We start from the raw sequence: 19,321 nt of genomic DNA, 5'->3' as shown, positions 1-19,321 counted from the left end.
ATCTGGGATCCTTGGGACATTCCTATCCTCATTGAAGTTAACATTGAAAATGATTAAGGTAAGGAAGGGTCCCTAACCGATTTAAAATGGTTAGAGTTAGGAAAGGATTAAGGTTAAAGTTAGGCTAAGGGTAGGAGTTAGGGTATGGGCGTCGCAACGATTCCGTATAGCACCAACACTCTGATTAGCTCAGGAAATGTGTCTTTACTGGCGGGTGAGGTTAGTATTCTAATCGTCCCTTAGCAACTCGTCTCTAACAAGATACAACACAGGCAGAGAAAACAGCATTGCTGGAGTGGAAAATGGAATATGGGTAAGGGTCCGGTCCGTAGATTAATTGTACAAGACGAGGCCTCGCACATGATAAAGTCTGCTTCTGTTGTTAAATGTCTGACATTGATATATTCTGAGTCTCTGATTGTGAATTTACATCATTCAGATTCAATCAAGAGGAGCGTGTATTTTCCGCGAAGAAGATCCAGAAATACTGGAGGTCTCACCAAGACAAAAGACTTTTCCAGCTGATGTCGCTCACTGTTCGTGCTGCTGTGAGTGCTTGAGTTGAAGCCTGGCAGCCTTACTGATCAACACAACATTGCAATTCAGATTTAAATTGATCATAGGCTAAATAGCCTTAATATGAATTCAATTATAGGGTAGCTGTGTGAAAATCTGATATAATCATTATATCAGATGTTCACTTATATACAGTGGTTTGCGAAAGTATTCACCCCCCTTGGAATTTTTCCTGTTTTGTTGCCTTACAACCTAGAAGTAAAATATATTTTTTGGGGGGTTTGTATGATTTTATTTACTCAACATGCCTACCACTTTGAAGATGCAAATATATATATTTTCTGTGTGTGAAACAAACAAGATATAAGAGTAAAAAACTGAAAACTTGAGCGTGTATAACTATTCACCCCCCAATGTTAATACTTTGTAGAGCCACCTTGCAGTAATTACAGCTGCATTACAGTCTCTTGGGGTATGTCTCTATAAACTTGGCACATCTAGCCATTGGGATTTTTGCCCATTCTTCATGGCAAAACTGCACCAGCTCCTCAAGTTGGATGGTTCCACTGGTGTACAGCAATCTTTAAAGTTATACCACAGATTCTCAATTGGATTGAGGTCTGGGCTTTGACAAGGCCAATCAAAGACATTTAAATGTGACGAAGGTGAACCTCCGTCCCAGTCTCAAATCTCTGGAAGACTGAAACAGGTTTCCCACAAGAATTTCCCTGTATTTAGCTCCATCCATCATCCCTTCAATTCTGACCGGTTTCCCAGTCTCTGATGATTAAAAACATCCCCACAGCGTGATGCTGCCACCACCATGCTTCACTGTGGGGATGGTGTTCTCAGGGTGATGAGAGGTGTTGGGTTTGTGCCAGAGCGTTTTCCTTGATGGACAAAAATCTCTATTTTAGTCTCATCTGACCAGAGAACCTTCTCCCATATGTTTGGGGAGTCTCCCACATGCCTTTTAGCGAACACCAAATATACACAATTTTTTTTCTTTAAGCAATGGCTTTTTTTCTGGCCACTCTTCCGTAAAGCCCAGTTCTATGGAGTGTACGGCTTAAAATGGTTGTATGGACAGATACTCCAATCTCCGCTGGGGAGCTTTGCAGCTCCTTCAGGGTTATCTTTGGTCTCATTTTTGCCTCTGATTAATTGCCCTCCTTGCCTGGTCTGTGAGATTTGGTGGGCGGCCCTCTCTTGGCAGGTTTGTTGTGGTGCCATATTCTTTCAATTTTTAATAATGGATTTAACTGTGCTCCGTGGGATGTTCAAAGTTTCTGTTATTTTTTTATAATCCAACCCTGATCTGTACTTCTCCACAACTTCGTCCCTGACCTGTTTTGAGAGCTCCTTGGTCTTCATGGTGCCGCTTGCTTAGTGGTGTTGCAGACTTAGGGGCCTTTCAGAACAGGTGTATATATACTGAGATCATGTGACAGATCATGTGACACTTAGATTGCACACAGGTGGACTTTATGTGACTTCTGAAGGTAATTGATTGCACCAGATCTTATTTAGGGGTTTTATAGCAAAGGGGGTGAATACATATACACGCACCGCTTTTCAGTTTTTCATTTAATTTTTTTTTAAATTAGTTATTTTTTCAATTTCACTTCACCAATTTGTGAAACGCCAAGGGGGATGAATACTTTTGCAAGGCACTATAAGTGGGCTAGAAAGTGAGTCATTTGTTTTTGTCATGGTACTGTTCAGGAGCACTGTCTTGCACCTGCTATTCTCCGCCAACTCAGTCCCAGAGAAGCTGATCTGGTCAGAGATCCAAGCATGCACTGCAAGGTCAGATTCAGGTACCCCATCTGTAGACCTAATACCCATTTTGCTGCTATGGTCTCAACAAGTGTAAAGATTGTCTGGTAAATCCAAATTAAAATGCTGACAGTAAAAAGCATGTGGATGTAGTTCTATTCAAAGAGACCAAATTGCATGCTAAACCTCACTAACACAGTAATGGGCCTGTTTTTGTTCTTTGGCTGATAGATTTTCAGGTTCCCAGTTTCCTCCAGTGATTGTCTTCAAGATCTTCCACCTTGGAGGAGGAAGACAATATATTTCTGGGAAAAGAGTGTTCCGACCATCTAATCAGGTAAGCCTGAGAGAGACATCTCACCTTTCATAATATACTGTATGGGTCATTCTACATAAGAGGTATAAATTGGGGGTTGAAATATATTTTTTGTAACCTATTCCTCCCAAATGTACAGCACAAGTCTTCCAACACATGTCATATAATACACACACACATATTTTGTGTTGCATATTTGACATTTTACCTGAATTGCTTACCACCCCACTAAATGTGTGAAACTAAAACTGTGAAACTACTGAAACTGTGACAAAGTTGCAATAAAGAGAGAATAATGCACAGTAGTGATCATTTTGATGAACCTATTACAGATTAATTTAATAAATTGTATTTGCATACCAAATTAACAAAATAGTAAAAACATTACTTTAACCAGATTTTCTAAACCTTTAAATAAGCCATTGAGGGCTTCCACTATTTAAAAGTAGTCAACTGGGTGGGGATTCCTATGGGTTGGGAGTGATCAGCCAATGATCTTCTTCAAATTGGGTTGCCTATGATTTGGAGCCAAGACCAAGATTAATACCAGGACATTGGTCCCAAGATCCAGACCCAGTGAGTTGAGACCATGACAAGTTAAAAAACAAATTGATGTGATCTTGAGTGGTCTCAAGACCAAGACCACTAGATCAAGAGTCCATGGGTCCTTCAATTTGTAAGGGTAAAGTACAGTAGGGTAAAGTACAGTACACTAGAGCACAGTACAGAACAGTAAATTAGGGTACAGTAGAGCACAGTACATTAGAACACAATACAGTACAGTACAAATAAATCAAATGTGATTTGTAACATGCACCGAATAGAACAGGTGTAGAGCTTACAGTGAAATGCTTACTTACAAGCCCTTAACCAACAATGTAGTTTTAAGAAAATACCCCCCCAAAAAGTAAGAGATAAGAATAACAAATAATTAAAGAGCAGCAGTAAATAACAATAGCGGGGCTATATACAGGGGATATCGGTACAGAGTCAATGTGTCAATGTGCGGGGGGCACCGATGTCGAGGTAATTGTGTACATGTAGGAAGAATTACTAAAGTGGCTATGCATAGATAATAACAGAGAGTAGCAGCAGAGTAGCAGCAGCAATGCAGAAGTCTGGGTAGTCATTTGATCAGCTGTTCAGGAGTCTTATGGCTTGGGGGTAGTGGCTTTTTAGAAGCCTTTTGGACCTAGACTTGGCGCTCCGGTACCGCTTGCCGTGCGGTAGCAGAGAGAACAGTCTATGACTAGGGTGGCTGGAGTCTTTGCCAATTTTTAGGGCCTTCCTCTGACACTGCCTGGTATAGAGGTCCTGGATGCTAGGAAGCTTGGCCCCGGTGCTGTACTGGGCCGTACGCACTACCCTCTGTAGTGCCTTGCGGTCGGTGGCCGAACAGTTACCATACCAGGCAGTGATGCAACCCGTCAGGATGCTCTCGATGGTGCAGCTGTAAAACCTTTTGAGGATCTGAGGACCCATGCCAAATCTTTTCAGTCTCCTGAGGGGGAATAGGTTTTGTCGTGCCCTCTTCACGACTGTCTTGGTGTGCTTGGACCATGTTAGTTTGTTGGTGATGTGGACGCCAAGGAACTTGAAGCTCTCAACCTGCTCCACTACAGCCCTGTCGATGAGAATCGGGGCGTGCTCGGTCCTCCTTTTCCTGTAATCCACAATCAGCAAAGTACATTATTGACATCTATGGTGTTGTCAAACAGATGTCAATGTTTGTGCTCTTGGGGGGGTTGAAGCCCCCTGCTGTCTATAAATTTCAATACTTTACACTTTTTCCTGAAGTGTGCACTTGTCCACTACCCACATATGTGTCCTCTGTAGCTCAGTTGGTAGAGCATGGCGCATTACACTTTAGATTAAAGATAGCCTCAATGGCGCTGCCCGTGCTGTCACAAACTATATACAGTTGAAGTCTGAACTTTACATACACTTAGGTTGTCATTAAAACTCGTTTTTCAACCACTCCACAAATTTCTTGTTAACAAACTATAGTTTTGGCAAGTCGGTTAGGACATCTATTTTGCATGACACAAGTAATTTGTCCAACAATTGTTAACAGACAGATTATTTCACTTATAATTTACTGTATCACAATTCAAGTGGGTCAGAAGTTTACATACACTAAGTTGACTGTGCCTTTTAAACAGCTTGGAAAATTCCAGAAAATGATGTCATGGCTTTAGAGGCTTCAGAAAGGCTAATTGACATCATTTGAGTCAATTGGAAGTGTAGCTGTGGATGTATTTCAAGGCCTACCTTCAAACACAGTGCCTCTTTGCTTGACATCATGGGGAAATCTAAAGAAATCACCCAAGACCTCAGAAAAAAAATTGTAGACTACCACAAGTCTGGTTCATCCTTGGGAGCAATTTCCAAATGCCTGACGGTACCATGTTTATCTGTACAAACAATAGTATGCAAGTATAAACACCATGGGACCACATAGCCGTCATACCGCTCAGGAAGGACACGCGTTCTGTCTCCTAGAGATGAACATACTTTGGTGTGAAAAGTACAAATCAATCCCAGAACAACAGCAAAGGACCTTGTTAAGATGCTGGAGGGGAAAAAAAGTACAAAAGTATCTATATCCACAGTAAAACATTTACATTACATTTACATTTAAGTCATTTAGCAGACGCTCTTATCCAGAGCGACTTACAAATTGGTGCGTTCACCTTAAGACATCCAGTGGAACAGCCACTTTACAATAGTGCATCTAAATCTTTTAAGGGGGGGTGAGAAGGATTACTTTATCCTATCCTAGGTATTCCTGAAAGAGGTGGGGTTTCAGGTGTCTCCGGAAGGTGGTGATTGACTCCGCTGTCCTGGCGTCGTGAGGGAGTTTGTTCCACCATTGGGGGGCCAGAGCAGCGAACAGTTTTGACTGGGCTGCGCAGGAACTGTACTTCCTCAGTGGTAGGGAGGCGAGCAGGCCAGAGGTGGATGAACGCAGTGCCCTTGTTTGGGTGTAGGGCCTGATCAGAGCCTGGAGGTACTGAGGTGCCGTTCCCCTCACAGCTCCGTAGGCAAGCAAAACAAACAAAAAAAACAAGTCCTATATCGACATAACCTGAAAGGCCACTCAGCAAGGAAGAAGCCACTGCTCCAAAACTGCCATAAAAAAAGTCAGACTACAGTTTGCAACGGCAGATGGGGACAAAGACCCTACTTTTTGGAGAAATGTCCTCTGGTCTGATGAAACAAAAATAGAACTGTTCGGCCATAATGACTATCGTTATGTTTGGAAGAAAAGGGGGAAGGCTTGCAAGCCGTAGAACACCTTCCCAACCGTGAAGCATGGGGGTGGCAGCATCATGTTGTGGGGGTGCTTTGCTGCAGGAGGGACTGGTGCACTTCACAAAATAGATGGCATCATGAGGGAGGAAAATGATGTGGATATATAGAAGCAATATCTCAAGACATCAGTCAGGAAGTTAATGCTTGGTCGCAAATGGGTTTTCCAAATGGACAATGACCCCAAGCATACTTCCAAAGTTGTGGCAAAATGGCTTAAGCACAACAAAGTCAAGGTATTGTAGTGGCCATCATAAAGCAGTGACCTCAATCCTATAGAAAATGTGTGGGCAGAACTGAAAAAGCGTGTGCTAGCAAGGAGGCCTACAAACCTGACTCAGTTACGCCAGCACTGTCAGGAGGAATGGGCCAAAATTCACCCAACTTATTGTGGGAAGCTTGTGGAAGGCTACCCGAAACGTTTGACCCAAGTTAATCAATTTAAAGACAATGCTACCAACTACTAATTGAGTGTATGTAAACTTCTGACCCACTGGGAATGTGATGAAAGAAATAAAAGCCGAAATAAATCATTCTCTCTACTATAATTCTAACATTTCACATTCTTAAAATAAAGTGGTGATCCTAACTGACCTAAGACAGGGAATTTTTACTAGGATTAAATGTCAGGAATTGTGAAAAAACGATTTTTAATGTATTTGGCTAAGGTGTATGTAAACTTCCGACTTCAACTGTTTTTTTTATTTATTAGTATCCCCAATTAGCTTCTTCCTCGGCAGCGGCTACTCTTCCTGGGGTCCAAACAGGAAACAACACAACAAATAAAATACATAATATACATAAATATACAAACATACATATCACTACATTTACATTACAATTTAGCCATTCAGCAGACGCTCCCATCCAGAGCGACCCACAGCTTGGGTATTCATCTTAAGATAGCCAGGCGAGACAACCACATATCACAGTCGTATCCCAACCACGTATCACTTACATACAGTGCATTCAGAAATTGTTCAGACCACTTGACTTTTTCCACACTTTGTTACATTACAGCCTTATTCTAACATTTTATTTTTTTTAATCGCCCTCATCAATCTACACACAATACCCCATAATGACAACGCAAAAACAGGTTTTTATACATTTTTGCTAATAAAAACCTGAAATATCACATTTACATACAGTAGGGCAAAAAAGTATTTAGTCAGCCACCAATTGTGTAAGTTCTCCCACTTAAAAAGATGAGGCCTGTAATTGTCATCATAGGTACACTTCAACCATGACAGACAAAATGAGGGGAAAAAATCCAGAAAATCACATTGTAGGATTTTTTATGAATTTATTTGCAAATTATGGTGGAAAATAAGTATTTGGTCACCTACAAACAAGCAAGATTTCTGGCTCTCACAGACCTGTAACTTCTTCTTTAAGAGGCTCCTCTGTCCCCCACACATTACCTGTATTAATGGCACCTGTTTGAACTTGTTATCAGTATAAAAGACACCTGTCCACAACCTCAAACAGTCACAATCCAAACTCCACTATGACCAAGACCAAAGAGCTGTCAAAGGACACCAGAAACAAAATTGTAGACCTGCACCAGTCTGGGAAGACTGAATCTGCAATAGGTAAGCAGCTTGGTTTGAAGAAATCAACTGTGGGAGCAATTATTAGGAAATGGAAGACATACAAGACCACTGATAACCTCCCTTGATCTGTGGCTCCACGCAAGATATCACCCCGTGGGGTCAAAACGATCACAAGAACGGTGAACAAAAATCCCAGAACCACACGGGGGGACCTAGTGAATGACCTGCAGAGAGCTGGGGCCAAAGTAACAAAGCCTACCATCAGCAAGGGCATTGAAGATGAAACGTAGCTGGGTCTTTCAGCATGACAATGATCCCAAACACACCTCCCGGGCAACGAAGGAGTGGCTTCGTAAGAAGCATTTCAAGGTCCTGGAGTGGCCTAGCCAGTCTCCAGATCTCAACCCCATAGAAAATCTTTGGAGGGAGTTGAAAGTCCGTGTTGCCCAGCAACAGCCCCAAAACATCACTGCTCTAGAGGAGATCTGCATGGACGAATGGGCCAAAATATCAGCAACAGTGTGTGAAAACCTTGTGAAGACTTACAGAAAACGTTTGACCTCTGTCAAAGGTTATATAACAAAGTATTGAGATAAACTTTTGTTATTGACCAAATACTTATTTTCCACCATAATTTGCAAATAAATTCATTAAAAATCCCACAATGTGATTTTCTGGATAATTTTTCTCATTTTGTCTGTCATAGTTGAAGTGTGCCTATGATGAAAATTACAGGCCTCTCTCATCTTTTTAAGTGGGACAACTTGCACAATTGGTGGCTGACTAAATACTTTTTTGCCCCACTGTAAGTATTCAGACCTTGCACTCAGTACTTTGTTGAAGCATCTTTGGCAGTGATTACAGCATCGAGTCTTCTTGGGTATGACGCTACAAGCTTGGCACACCTGTATTTATGGAGTTTCTCCCATTCTTCTCTGCAGATCCTCTCAAACTCTGTCAGGTGGCGTCGCTGCACAGCTATTTTCAGGTCTCTCCAGAGATGTCTCATTGGGTTCAAGTCTGGGCTCTGGCTGGGCCACTCAAGGACATTCAGAGACTTGTCTCGAAGCCACTCCTGCATTGTCTTGGCTGTGTGCCTAGGGTCGTTGTCCTGTTGGAAGGTGAAGCTCTCTGGAGCATGTTTTCATCAAGGATCTCTCTGTACTTTGTTATTTTCATCTTTCCCTCGATCTTGACCAGTGTCCCAGTCCGTGCCGCTGAAAAATATCCCCACAGCATGATGCTGCCACCATCATGCTTCACCGTAGGGATGGTGCCAGGTTTCCTCCAGACGTGACGGTTGGAATTCAGGCCAAATAGTTCAATCTTGGTTTCATCAGACCAGAAAATCTTGTTTCTCATGGTCTGAGTGACCTTTAGGCACCTCCAAGCGGGCTGTCATGTGGCCATTCTACCAAAAAGGCCTGATTGGGGGAGTGCTGCAGAGATGGTTGTCCTTCTGAAAGGTTTACCCATCAACACAGAGGAACTCTGGAGCTCTGTCACAGTGACCATCGTGTTCTTGGTCATCTCCCTGACCAAAGCCCTTCTCCCCCAATTGCTCAGTTTGGCCGGGCGGCCAGCTCTAGGGAGAGTCTTGGTGGTTCCAAACTTCTTCCATTTAAGAATGATGGAGGCCACTGTGTTCTTGGGGACCTTCAATGCTGCAGAAATTTGTTGGTACCTTTCCCCAGATCTGTGCCTCGACACAATCCTGTCTAGGAGCTCTACGGACAATTCTTTCAACCTCATTGCTTGTTTTTTGCTCTGACTTGCACTGTCAACTGTGGGACCTTATATAGGCAGGTGTGTGCCTTTTCAAATAATGTCCAATTGTCACGATCGTCGAAATAACATTCGGACCAAGGCGCAGCGTGATATGGGTTCCACATCTTTTTAATTGTGAAACGCACAAAGCAATAAAAAGCAAACGATACGTGAAGCTATGGAGTGCTCACAGGCAACTACACATAAACAAGATCCCACAAAACACAGTGGGGAAATGGCCGCCTAAATATGATCCCCAATCAGAGACAATGATAAACAGCTGCCTCTGATTGGGAACCATACCAGGCCAACATAGAAAAAAACAACCTAGATTACCCACCCTAGTCACACCCCGACCTAACCAACATAGAGAATAAAAAGGCTCTCTATGGTCAGGGCGTGACACCAATAAATTAAATTAACCACAGGTGGACTCCAATCAAGTTGTAGAAACATCAAGGATGATCAATGGAAATAGGATGCATCTGAGTTCAATTTCGAGTCTCATAGCAAAGGGTCTGAATACTTACAGTATGTAAATATGTTGTTATTTTTTAAATACATTTTTTATATATTAGACAAAAATTGTTTTTACTTTGTCATTATGGGGTATTGATAAGGATTTTCTTTTTATTTATTCCATTTTAGAATAAGGCTGTAACGTTACAAAATGTGGAAAAAGTCAAGGGGTCTGAATCCTTCCCGAATGCACTGTAATACAATACATAATACAATGCAAGATGCATAAAAATGCCTGTGTGTCTCTTCACAGTCCCTGTCGTGCTGTAAGGTGTTCTTTTATCTGGTTTTTTTTATTCTGGTTTTATTGCTAGCTTGAGAAACCTGCGGTGACAAAGAGTTCCATTTAGTCATGGATCTATTTAATACCATGTGTTTTCCAGCCTCTGTTCTGGACCTGGGGACTGTGAAGAGACCTCTGGTTGCATGTCTTGTGTGATACAGATGAGTGTCTGAACTGTGTGCCAACAGCTTGAACAGAGAGTTTGGTACCTTCAACACATCACCACCTCAAACAAAGACCAATAGTGATGCAGTCAATCTCTCCTCAACTTTGAGCCAGGAGAGATCCATGCCATTGACATTCTCCCTTCGTGTACATCTAAGTGCAATACGTGATGCTCTGTTTTGGACCAACTGCAATTTGCCTTCTTTGCCGCAACTGACTATAGAACTGGACAGTAGTCCAGGTGCGACAAAACTAAGGCATGTAGGACCTGTCTGGTTGACTGAGATATCAAGAAAGCAGAGCGACACCTTATCATGGACAGACCTCTTTCCATTTTAGTAACCATTGAGTCTATATGTTTTGATAGATTGATAGATTGATAGATTCCATGATAGATTCCTAGCTACGGTGCAACCCAGCAGTCAGGTCTCTTCAACTTACTCAATACCCACATTATTCAATAATAGATCCAGATGAAGTTTGTTTTTGAGATATTTAGCTCCAGCCTATTTCTTGTTACCCATTCTAAAACTGACTAGATCTCTATGTTAAGGGCGTTAGTTATTTATTTCACTGTTGCAGCCGACGTGTATACTATTGAGTTGTCAGCGTACATGGACACACAGGCTTGATTCAAAGTCAGTGGAAGGTCATTAATAAACAAAAAAAACAATAATGGTACAAGCCGGATGCCCTGTGGTACACCACACTCAACCAAATTTGCATTAGAGAGGCTTCCATGAAATAAAACCCTCTGTGTTCTATTCGATAGGTACAGTAACTGTCCATCCATGATAAAGGCAGAGGAAGTTAATCCATAACACCTACGTTTCAGCAATATGTTATGATCAATGATGTCAAAGGCTGCACTGAAGTCTAACAAAACAGCATCCACAATCGTATTATTATCAATTTATTTGAGTGCCCTTCCCTATAAGCATGCTGAAAGTTGTTAATTTGTAAGTTGTTAAGTTGTTTAATTGTATTTTTTCCAAAAGTTTGCTAAGCATCGTTAACAGGCTGATTGGTCTGCTGTTTGAACCATTAAAGGGTGCTTTGCTAATTTTGGGCAGCGGAATGACCTTTGCCTCCCTCCAGGCACGAGGGCACACTCCGCCTTCTAGGCTTAGATTGAAGATGTGGCAAATAGGAGTCGTAATGTATTCCGCTACCAACCTCGGTAATTTACCATCCTGGTTGTCGGTTCCATATGGTTTGTCCTTATTTATTAGATAGCAATACTTTTTTCACCTCTTCCACACTAACTAACTTTGCGGAATTCAAAGCTACAGGGCTCGTCTTTCATTATTTGGTCCGTTATGGATGAATATGAAGGCTCAGCATTTGTTGTTTGCATGTCATCCCTAAGCTTACTAATCTTGTCAACAACAAAAAAGTTATTCAAGTGGTTGGCAATATCAAAGGGTTATGTTATGAATGATCCATCAGCCTGGAGCTGAGTTAGCTTTTCTGCCTAGAATTTAATGTACACCAGAGCTTTTTAGAATTGGAATTTGCTCAAGAGCTTTTTGCTATCATTCTTTATATAATTTATCTTTGTTCTACAGTATGCTGTAAAACTTCAATTAAACACTGAGTCTCAAATAGCCGCCTGTCCCTTTTGATAGCCGGCAATGGCACACAATTCAGCAAATAAATGCCTGTTTCAAATAAGTGCTGGGTCTAAATGAATTGTTTATGAGGTTACCATGAATTACCATGATTTTTTTGCAAGTTAAATGTTTGATTTGTTATATTAAATAATTCAGTAATAACAAACAAAAAATTATGGCAATCATAATTGCCGTTGGCTGCTAACAGCTGAGAACTACTAGCTAACTGTGAAGCACAAAAAGTCAATTTTAGGAGTAGACCCCCAGAAATCAGCCTAGTGGCGAAAGTAAGAACTGACAAAAATGCACAGTCAAAGCAAGAATCGTTATTCTTATTTTTTTTGTCATAATAAGACAAAATAAATGCCAGCCTCTAATAAGCACCTGTTGTGTTCTGTGATTTAAGAAAATAAACGACTGGGCTATTAATTGAAGTTTTACGGTAGTTCCTTCTTCTTTTTGTTTAGTTTAGTTACGTGATTACTCAATTTATTGTATTTTTGCCAATCTGCTGTATTGCTAGACTTATTTGCCATTCTCTTAGCCACATCCCTCTCAGCCATATAGTTTTTCAATCATCATCTATCCATGGGGATTTGGCAGTTTTATCAGTCAGTTTCTTCATGGGTGCATGGCTGTCAGTAACCAGAAGAAGCAATTTCATAAATGTTTCAAGTGCAGCGTCAGGATGTTCCTCATTACACACATCAGACCAACAAATATTTTTAATATCTTCAACATAGGAATCATTGCAAATCCTGATCACTTATGCACTATTTTAGGTCCAGTCTTTGGAACTGGTTTTCCTAGATATGATCACTACATCTGATGGGTATGGATACTACTTTTGAGTAGATTTCTGCAGCATTAGCAAAGATGTGGTCAATACAAGTGGATGATTTAGTTGGTTCGACATGTCTCATATCATCTAAACCTATTTGTACTTCCATGTAGGCCACAACAGACACCTGCAGGATGATGGGAAATAGGATATTCATCAATCACATTATTGCTGATGAGATCCAGAGGCAAGGGAGAATGATTTCTGACACGTCTTATATCACCTGTATGAGGGACTTTATGCAGGTGAGATTGGGAACATTTTTGATAAGAGTAGTCTTCACATTCAGAGCATTTTAGAGCAATACTTTTACATCATACATGAAACAATTGTACCATATGCAATGGACATGATTTCCAGACAAATCTGACAGCACTAGTATGTACCATCATTTTAGTACTCAAGTCACCTTGACGAGCTACCTGCATACCTTGGAGGGCGAGAGAACACTTGGAGGTCTCTCTCTCTTCAAGGACTGTCACGAAACATCCTACAGTGGGATAGCTTGGAGGTGGGCGGGAAGGGCACTGTGGCAGACAGGCTAAGGCAAGAGCTGCTGCTGTTAGCGCCTCAAATTCCTTGCCCTCTGATTGGAGGAGCAATCCCACCTCGGATGCTCAGGTAAGCATAAAGACAAGCTCAGGAGGGCACTATGAGTGAGATTCCCTACTGTATTAGGTCATTATTGTGGTTTCTTGCATTTACAATAGGAAGATATACTGTATACACTGAGTGTAAAAAACATTAAGAACACCTTAATATTGAGTTACATCGCCTTTTACCCTCAGAACAGCCTCCATTCGTCAGGGCATGGATTCTACAAGGTGTCAAAAGCGCTCCACATGGATGCTGGCCCATGTCGACTCCAATGCTTCCCACAGTGTCAAGCTGGCTGGTTGTCCTTTGGGTGGTGGACCATTCTTGATGCACACAGGAAATGGTTGACCATGAAAAACCTAGTTCTTGACACAAATCGGTGCGCCTGGCACCTACTATCATACCCCATTCAAAAACACTTAAATCTTTTGACTTGCCGATTCACTATCTGAATGACACACATACACAATCCATGTCTCAACTGGTCTCAAGGCTTAAAAATATTTGTTTTACCTGTCTCCTCCCCTTCACATACACTGATTGAAGTGGATTTAACACGTTTCTTTATTTAACTAGGCAAGTCAGTTAATAAGGACAAATTCTTATTTACAATGACGGCCTCAATATGGGATCATAGCTTTCACCTGGTCAGTCTGTCATGGAAAGAGCAGGTGTTCATAATGTTTTCTACACTCAGTGTATATACACATTACTTGAGTAACTGTGAGTTTACTACTCATGACAAATGGCATCATGATGGCAATAGTCTTCACTTGATCCTAGGTCTCCTGCTGCTCCCCCCTCTTCTGTGGTTTCTACAGCACGCCATGCCTCACAAACTGCCACTAGCTCCACCCCCCTCCCCTCAACTCGCCGCTCTGCCCGTGCACGCACCACAGCTGCCCGCATGAGACATCTGTATATCCTTGGGGGTACACCAAAGGTGAGTTTATATGAAACATATACTGAACAAAAATATAAATGCAATATTAAACAATTTCAAAGATTTCACTGAGTTACAGTTCATATGAGAAAATCTGTCAATTGAAATAAATGCATTAGGCCCTAATCTATGGTTTTCACATGACTGGGAATACAGATATGCATCTGTTGGTCACAGATATCTTTAAAGAAAATGGGCCTCACAAGAGCTTCAGGATCAAGTCACAGTTTTCAAATTGCCAATCGATAAAATGCAATTGTGTTCGTTGTCCGTAGCTTATGCCTGCCCATACCATAACCTTACTGCCACCATGGGGCACTCAGTTCACAATGTTGACATCAGAAAACCACTCACACACGACTCTATACACGTGGTCTGCGGTTGTGGGGCCTATTGGATGTACTGCCAAATTCTCTAAAATGACATTGGAGGCGGTTTATGGTAGAGAACTGAACATCAAGTTCTCTGGCAACAGCTCTGTTGGACATTCCTTCAGTCAGCATGCCAATTGCACGCCACCCCTAAAAACTTGAGACATTTGTGGCACTGTGTTGTGTGACAAAGCTGCACATTTTAGAGTGGCCTTTTATTGTCCCCAGCACAACGAGTACCTGTGTAATGATCATGCTGTTTAATCAGCTTCATGATATGCCACACCTATCAGGTGGATGAATTTTCTTGGCAAAGGACAAGTGCTCACTAACAGCGATGTAAACAAATTTGTGCACAAAATGAGAGAAATTCGGGGGTTTTGTCCTCCTGTGGAACATTTCTGGGATCTTTTATTTAAGCTCTTGAAACATGGGACCAACACTTTACATGTTGCGTCAATTTTTTTGTTCAGTTTATATACACACCATACATTGTACTTGCTCAGATGTTTTTTTTTGGGGGGGGGGGGATCAATCAGCGCTGTGCAGTAGATAACAGGACATAGCAGAGGTAGCCTCGATTCCTGATCAGTTTATTTCTACATCGTTCTACAGGATGAGAATAATGAAACAACAGAGAAAAACAACAACCCAGAGAGAGGAGAGCAACAGAAAGACATGGAAGGAAGTGTAAAGCCTGAAGCACCCCAGATAGTTTGGCCATTGGGATTGGAGGAAGACTCCAGTGAGGATTCCCTCTCGGATTCTGAGTGGGAAGAGGAAGCAGAGAAACTCTGCTTGTGGACAAGACAGCTTTCTCTGGATGATATGGACAATGTGCCATCCACCTGAACTAGAACTTCAACTTGAGCAAGACTAACCCTAACCCTAACCCAAAAACCATCTTCCACTCCTATGGCTGTTCATTTTCTCTTCTCTTGCTTTGCACACAAATCTAATAAAAATGCTTGTGTAAATTACAGTGTATTAGCCTACTGCCTCAACCTAAGGCCTGGGCTTTCGTGTTACAGGTGGTAGAGCAGTAGCCTCGTTAAGACTGGAAGACTGCGCCATAAAACTAAGATCAAGCCTGTCAGCTGTTCTCTCTCCCGCTACATTTGTGGCAGTGATGGGATTATTATGGTGGCATCACAGGTGCTGGAGAAGTACGTGTCACCTGCTAGCAGTGGGGCTTTGTGCATGTGTGTCTTTGTGCAGGTTCTGTACCGGTACCTTTTTGCGTTGTGTTCTGGTGAGGTGTAGGTGGAAGGGAAGAGAAGGCTCTGGATATAATTCTGCCGGTTGTCTCTCTTTTAATGACTGCATGGAATGGATACAAATAGAAGGCAAACGTTTATGCTGCCGTCTGGACTTAGGCTGGACAATAGAAAGAGTCAAAATTCACCCAAGGCTGACAAATGGCAAAATAACGTTGGCTAAACTGGAACACTAGCGCGAGCCCATAGCAAATAAAAGGAATGGAAGTTCGCAGAGCCTCTGACTGGAGTGACGCTTAGAATTCCATTTCGCCTAAATGGCACCAAAAAATGTAGCCCTTTTTATTTTACCACTACAATCTGTTCTTAGGACGAAACTGAAAAATAACTAATGTAGAAAGGAAACATCCGCACCTCGATGGTGCCAAGTCAGGGATGCAAACTGGCGAGGGCCCAAAAAGGTGACACTTGCAAAAAAAATCCCTGCTAGGGGGAAATGCAGGTTTTAACTAATTATACAACAAAGAATATGATCTACATGATCAGTCTGTTGTGTAAATTAAAAAGTGGTTAATGTGAACCTAACTCACAGCTAAAAAATGTAAAGAAAGCAACCCGGTGTTATTTGTTTCCTAGACTTACCTGCAAATGACACTCAAGTCTTGAGAAAAAACAATACACTAATATTGCAGTTACCCATGACAGCCTTTATAATAGAATGCTTGTGACCATACACATCTAAATATTGCACTTGGGGAAAGAAAAAAAACATTTTAAAGTAGAAATAGCATGAAACAAACAGGCTGTCACACCCTGACCTTGGTATTCTTTGTTTTCTTTAGGTCAGGGTGTGACATGGGGGATATGTGTGTTTTTGTCTCATTCTCAGGTGTTTGTTACTGTCTAGTTTTTTGTTGTTGTAAATTTATGGGGTTGTTTTCATCTCTGTGTTTATGTTGGTCTATGGTTGCCTAGATTGGTTCTCAATTAGAGGCAGGTGTTTATCGTCATCTCTGATTGGGAACCATATTTAGGCAGCCATCCTCTTTGGGTATTTCGTGGGTTATTACTAACGTTAACTCATCTAAGTTAGCTGTCTGACTTTATTAGCCAGCTAATTTTCACACCATAAACTCAATTATTTGATCAGTTGAATTGGCTAATGATGCTCAACATTTCTCTGGCTAGCTAACTGTTAGGTGGAGTGACACAGGGGAACCCAAGAGCAGACTCAGACCAAGAAACAGGGATGAATGAACCAAGGTATTTATTTTAACACAGGGAGATATGGAGTGCAGATCCAGGGAAGCTCGGATGAGTATTAGGACATTAGATGTGGAAGCTGAGGTTGGAGTGAGCTGCGTTGGAACAGGGTAAACAGGTCTGGAGAGAAATCCAATGGAGTGGTGGTGTGGTGAATCCAGAACAGGGTAGCGAGATGTGGAACAGGAGCCAGAGTCAGAGCGGCAAAATGAGTAGAGATTAAGATCTGGCCGAGTGGAAGTGGCAGCACTGAATATTTGTAGAGTTCTTAATTATGGAACGGGTTGCAGCTGGTGGGGAACTGCTCTGACTCAAGCACACCTGTCTCCAACCACACACACATACACAGAGAGAAAGGGAGAGGCAACGGTTGCAGGTCAATGAGACACCGGATGTCCACTAGGGGGTGTGGCAGGAGCAGATGTGACACAGAGAATTCGATCCAGCTTACAACATATTTAACAGTGCTAACAATACTTGTTCCACCACACTTTATCCCTCAACTCAAACTTCCCAAATGCCAGTTGTTTTTCGGTTACAGCTCATGAAGTAGGCTTCATCACCTCACCCAGGTCTCCGTGGTCAAGCTTCTCACCTACTGTCTTTACAGAGCGCACGCGCTGATGCTGTAACTAGCAAATTGGTTGTCTAGTCTCTCCTCAGTCACTTGCTTCATTCTGTTGTTATGTGAACGATTGGCTGAGTTTTAGATACAGACAGTATTGATCCAAATGCGCATTACTCGTTCGCTTACAGCCAGTAGTGATCCAAAGCCCCCCGCACCCAAACTTTTGTCATTCGATCTACACGAATCATGTAGGTCACCTATTTTGGATTGAAAACATCGAATTTCACCGAAAGGTGACTAGTTTGCATCCCTGCAAGTGTGCTTATGTCTACACAATGAGGAATTTGGAAGAAATTGCAACATTTGACTATTTCTGGTCTAACAATCGATGACACCAGAGTACGCTGCCCAACCTTATGTAATTGGAAAGAGAAGATTATTCTGATTAGAATGGTGTCCGACAACGGAGTATGCTGCCCAGCCTTACATAATTAGAAAGAGGAGATTCTCATTATTAAAATGGTGTCACATTTGAAAAAAATCTAAATATACACATTGCGAGATATTTGGCAAAATAGACAGACATAGAGTTGAAGTTGGAAGTTTACATACACCTTAGCCAAATACATTTAAACTCAGTTTTTTCACAATTCCTGACATTTAATCCTAGTAAGAATTCCCTGTTTTAGGTCAGTTAGGATCACCACTTTATTTTAAGAATGTGAAAAGTCAGAATAATAGTAGAGAGAATGATTTATTTCAGCTTTCATTTCTTTCATCACATTCCCAGTAGGTCAGAAGTTTACATACACTCAATTAGCATTTGGTAGCATTGACTTTAAAATGGTTTAACATGGGTCAAATGTTTCGGGTAGCCTTTCACAAGCTTCCCACAATAAGCTGGGTGAATTTTGGCCCATTCCTCCTGACAGAGTTGGTGTAACTGAGTGAGGTTTGTAGGCCTCCTTGCTCGCACACGCTTTTTCAGTTCTGCCACAAATGTTCTATATGATTGAGGTCAGGGCTTTGTGATGGCCACTCCAATACCTTGACTTTGTTGTCCTTAAGCCATTTTGCCACAACTTTGGAAGTATGCTTGGGGTCATTGTCCATTTGAAAGAACCATTTGCGACCAAGCTTTAAATTCCTGACTGATGTCTTGAGATGTTGCTTCAATATATCCACATCATTTTCCTCCCTCATGCATCTATTTTGTGAAGTGCACCAGTCCCTCCTGCAGCAAAGCACCACCACAACATAATGCTACCACCCCGTGCTTCCCGATTGGGATGGTGTTCTTCGTCTTGCAAGCATCCCCTTTTTCCTCCAAACATAACGATGGCCAATGTGGCCAAACAGTTCTATTTTTGATTCATCAGACCAAAGGACATTTCTCCAAAAAGTATGATCTGTGTCCCCATGTGCAGTTGCTAACTGTAGTCTGGCTTTTCTATGGTGGTTGTGGAGCAGTGGCTACTTCCTTGCTGAGCAGCCTTTCAGGTTATGTCGATATAGGACTCGTTTTACTGTGGCTGTAGATACTTTTGTACCCGTTTCCTCCAGCATCTTCACAAGGTCCTTTGCTGTTGTTCTAGGATTGATTTGCACGTTTCGCTAACCCAAAGTACCAAAGTTCATCTCCAGGAGACAGCACACGTCTCCTTCCTGAGCGGTATGGCGGCTGCGTGGTCCCAT

General features: G+C 41.9%; 1 protein-coding gene across 1 annotated transcript; it reads left to right on the top strand.

Moving 5' to 3' along the window:
• The first annotated feature begins 91 nt into the window (after positions 1 to 91).
• Positions 92 to 15,797, top strand: lg10hxorf58 (linkage group 10 CXorf58 homolog). Its single transcript, XM_029670333.1, has 8 exons — positions 92 to 313; positions 440 to 548; positions 2,242 to 2,336; positions 2,527 to 2,632; positions 12,781 to 12,912; positions 13,065 to 13,288; positions 14,048 to 14,207; positions 15,194 to 15,797. Exons 1-8 carry the CDS (start codon positions 303 to 305, stop codon positions 15,428 to 15,430), a joined length of 1,074 nt encoding a protein of 357 aa, XP_029526193.1. The 5' UTR covers positions 92 to 302; the 3' UTR covers positions 15,431 to 15,797.
• The last annotated feature ends 3,524 nt before the right edge of the window (positions 15,798 to 19,321 follow it).

Source organism: Oncorhynchus nerka, linkage group LG10 (genome assembly GCF_034236695.1).
Source record: "Oncorhynchus nerka isolate Pitt River linkage group LG10, Oner_Uvic_2.0, whole genome shotgun sequence".
NCBI lineage: Eukaryota > Metazoa > Chordata > Actinopteri > Salmoniformes > Salmonidae > Oncorhynchus > Oncorhynchus nerka.
This window is presented reverse-complemented; position numbering and strand designations above follow the sequence as displayed.

Coding starts and splice junctions, on each gene's coding strand:
- lg10hxorf58 (XM_029670333.1), top strand. Junction 549..2,241: donor CGCTCACTGTTCGTGCTGCT/GTGAGTGCTTGA, acceptor GGTACTGTTCAG/GAGCACTGTCTTGCACCTGC. Junction 14,208..15,193: donor TCCTTGGGGGTACACCAAAG/GTGAGTTTATAT, acceptor ATCGTTCTACAG/GATGAGAATAATGAAACAAC.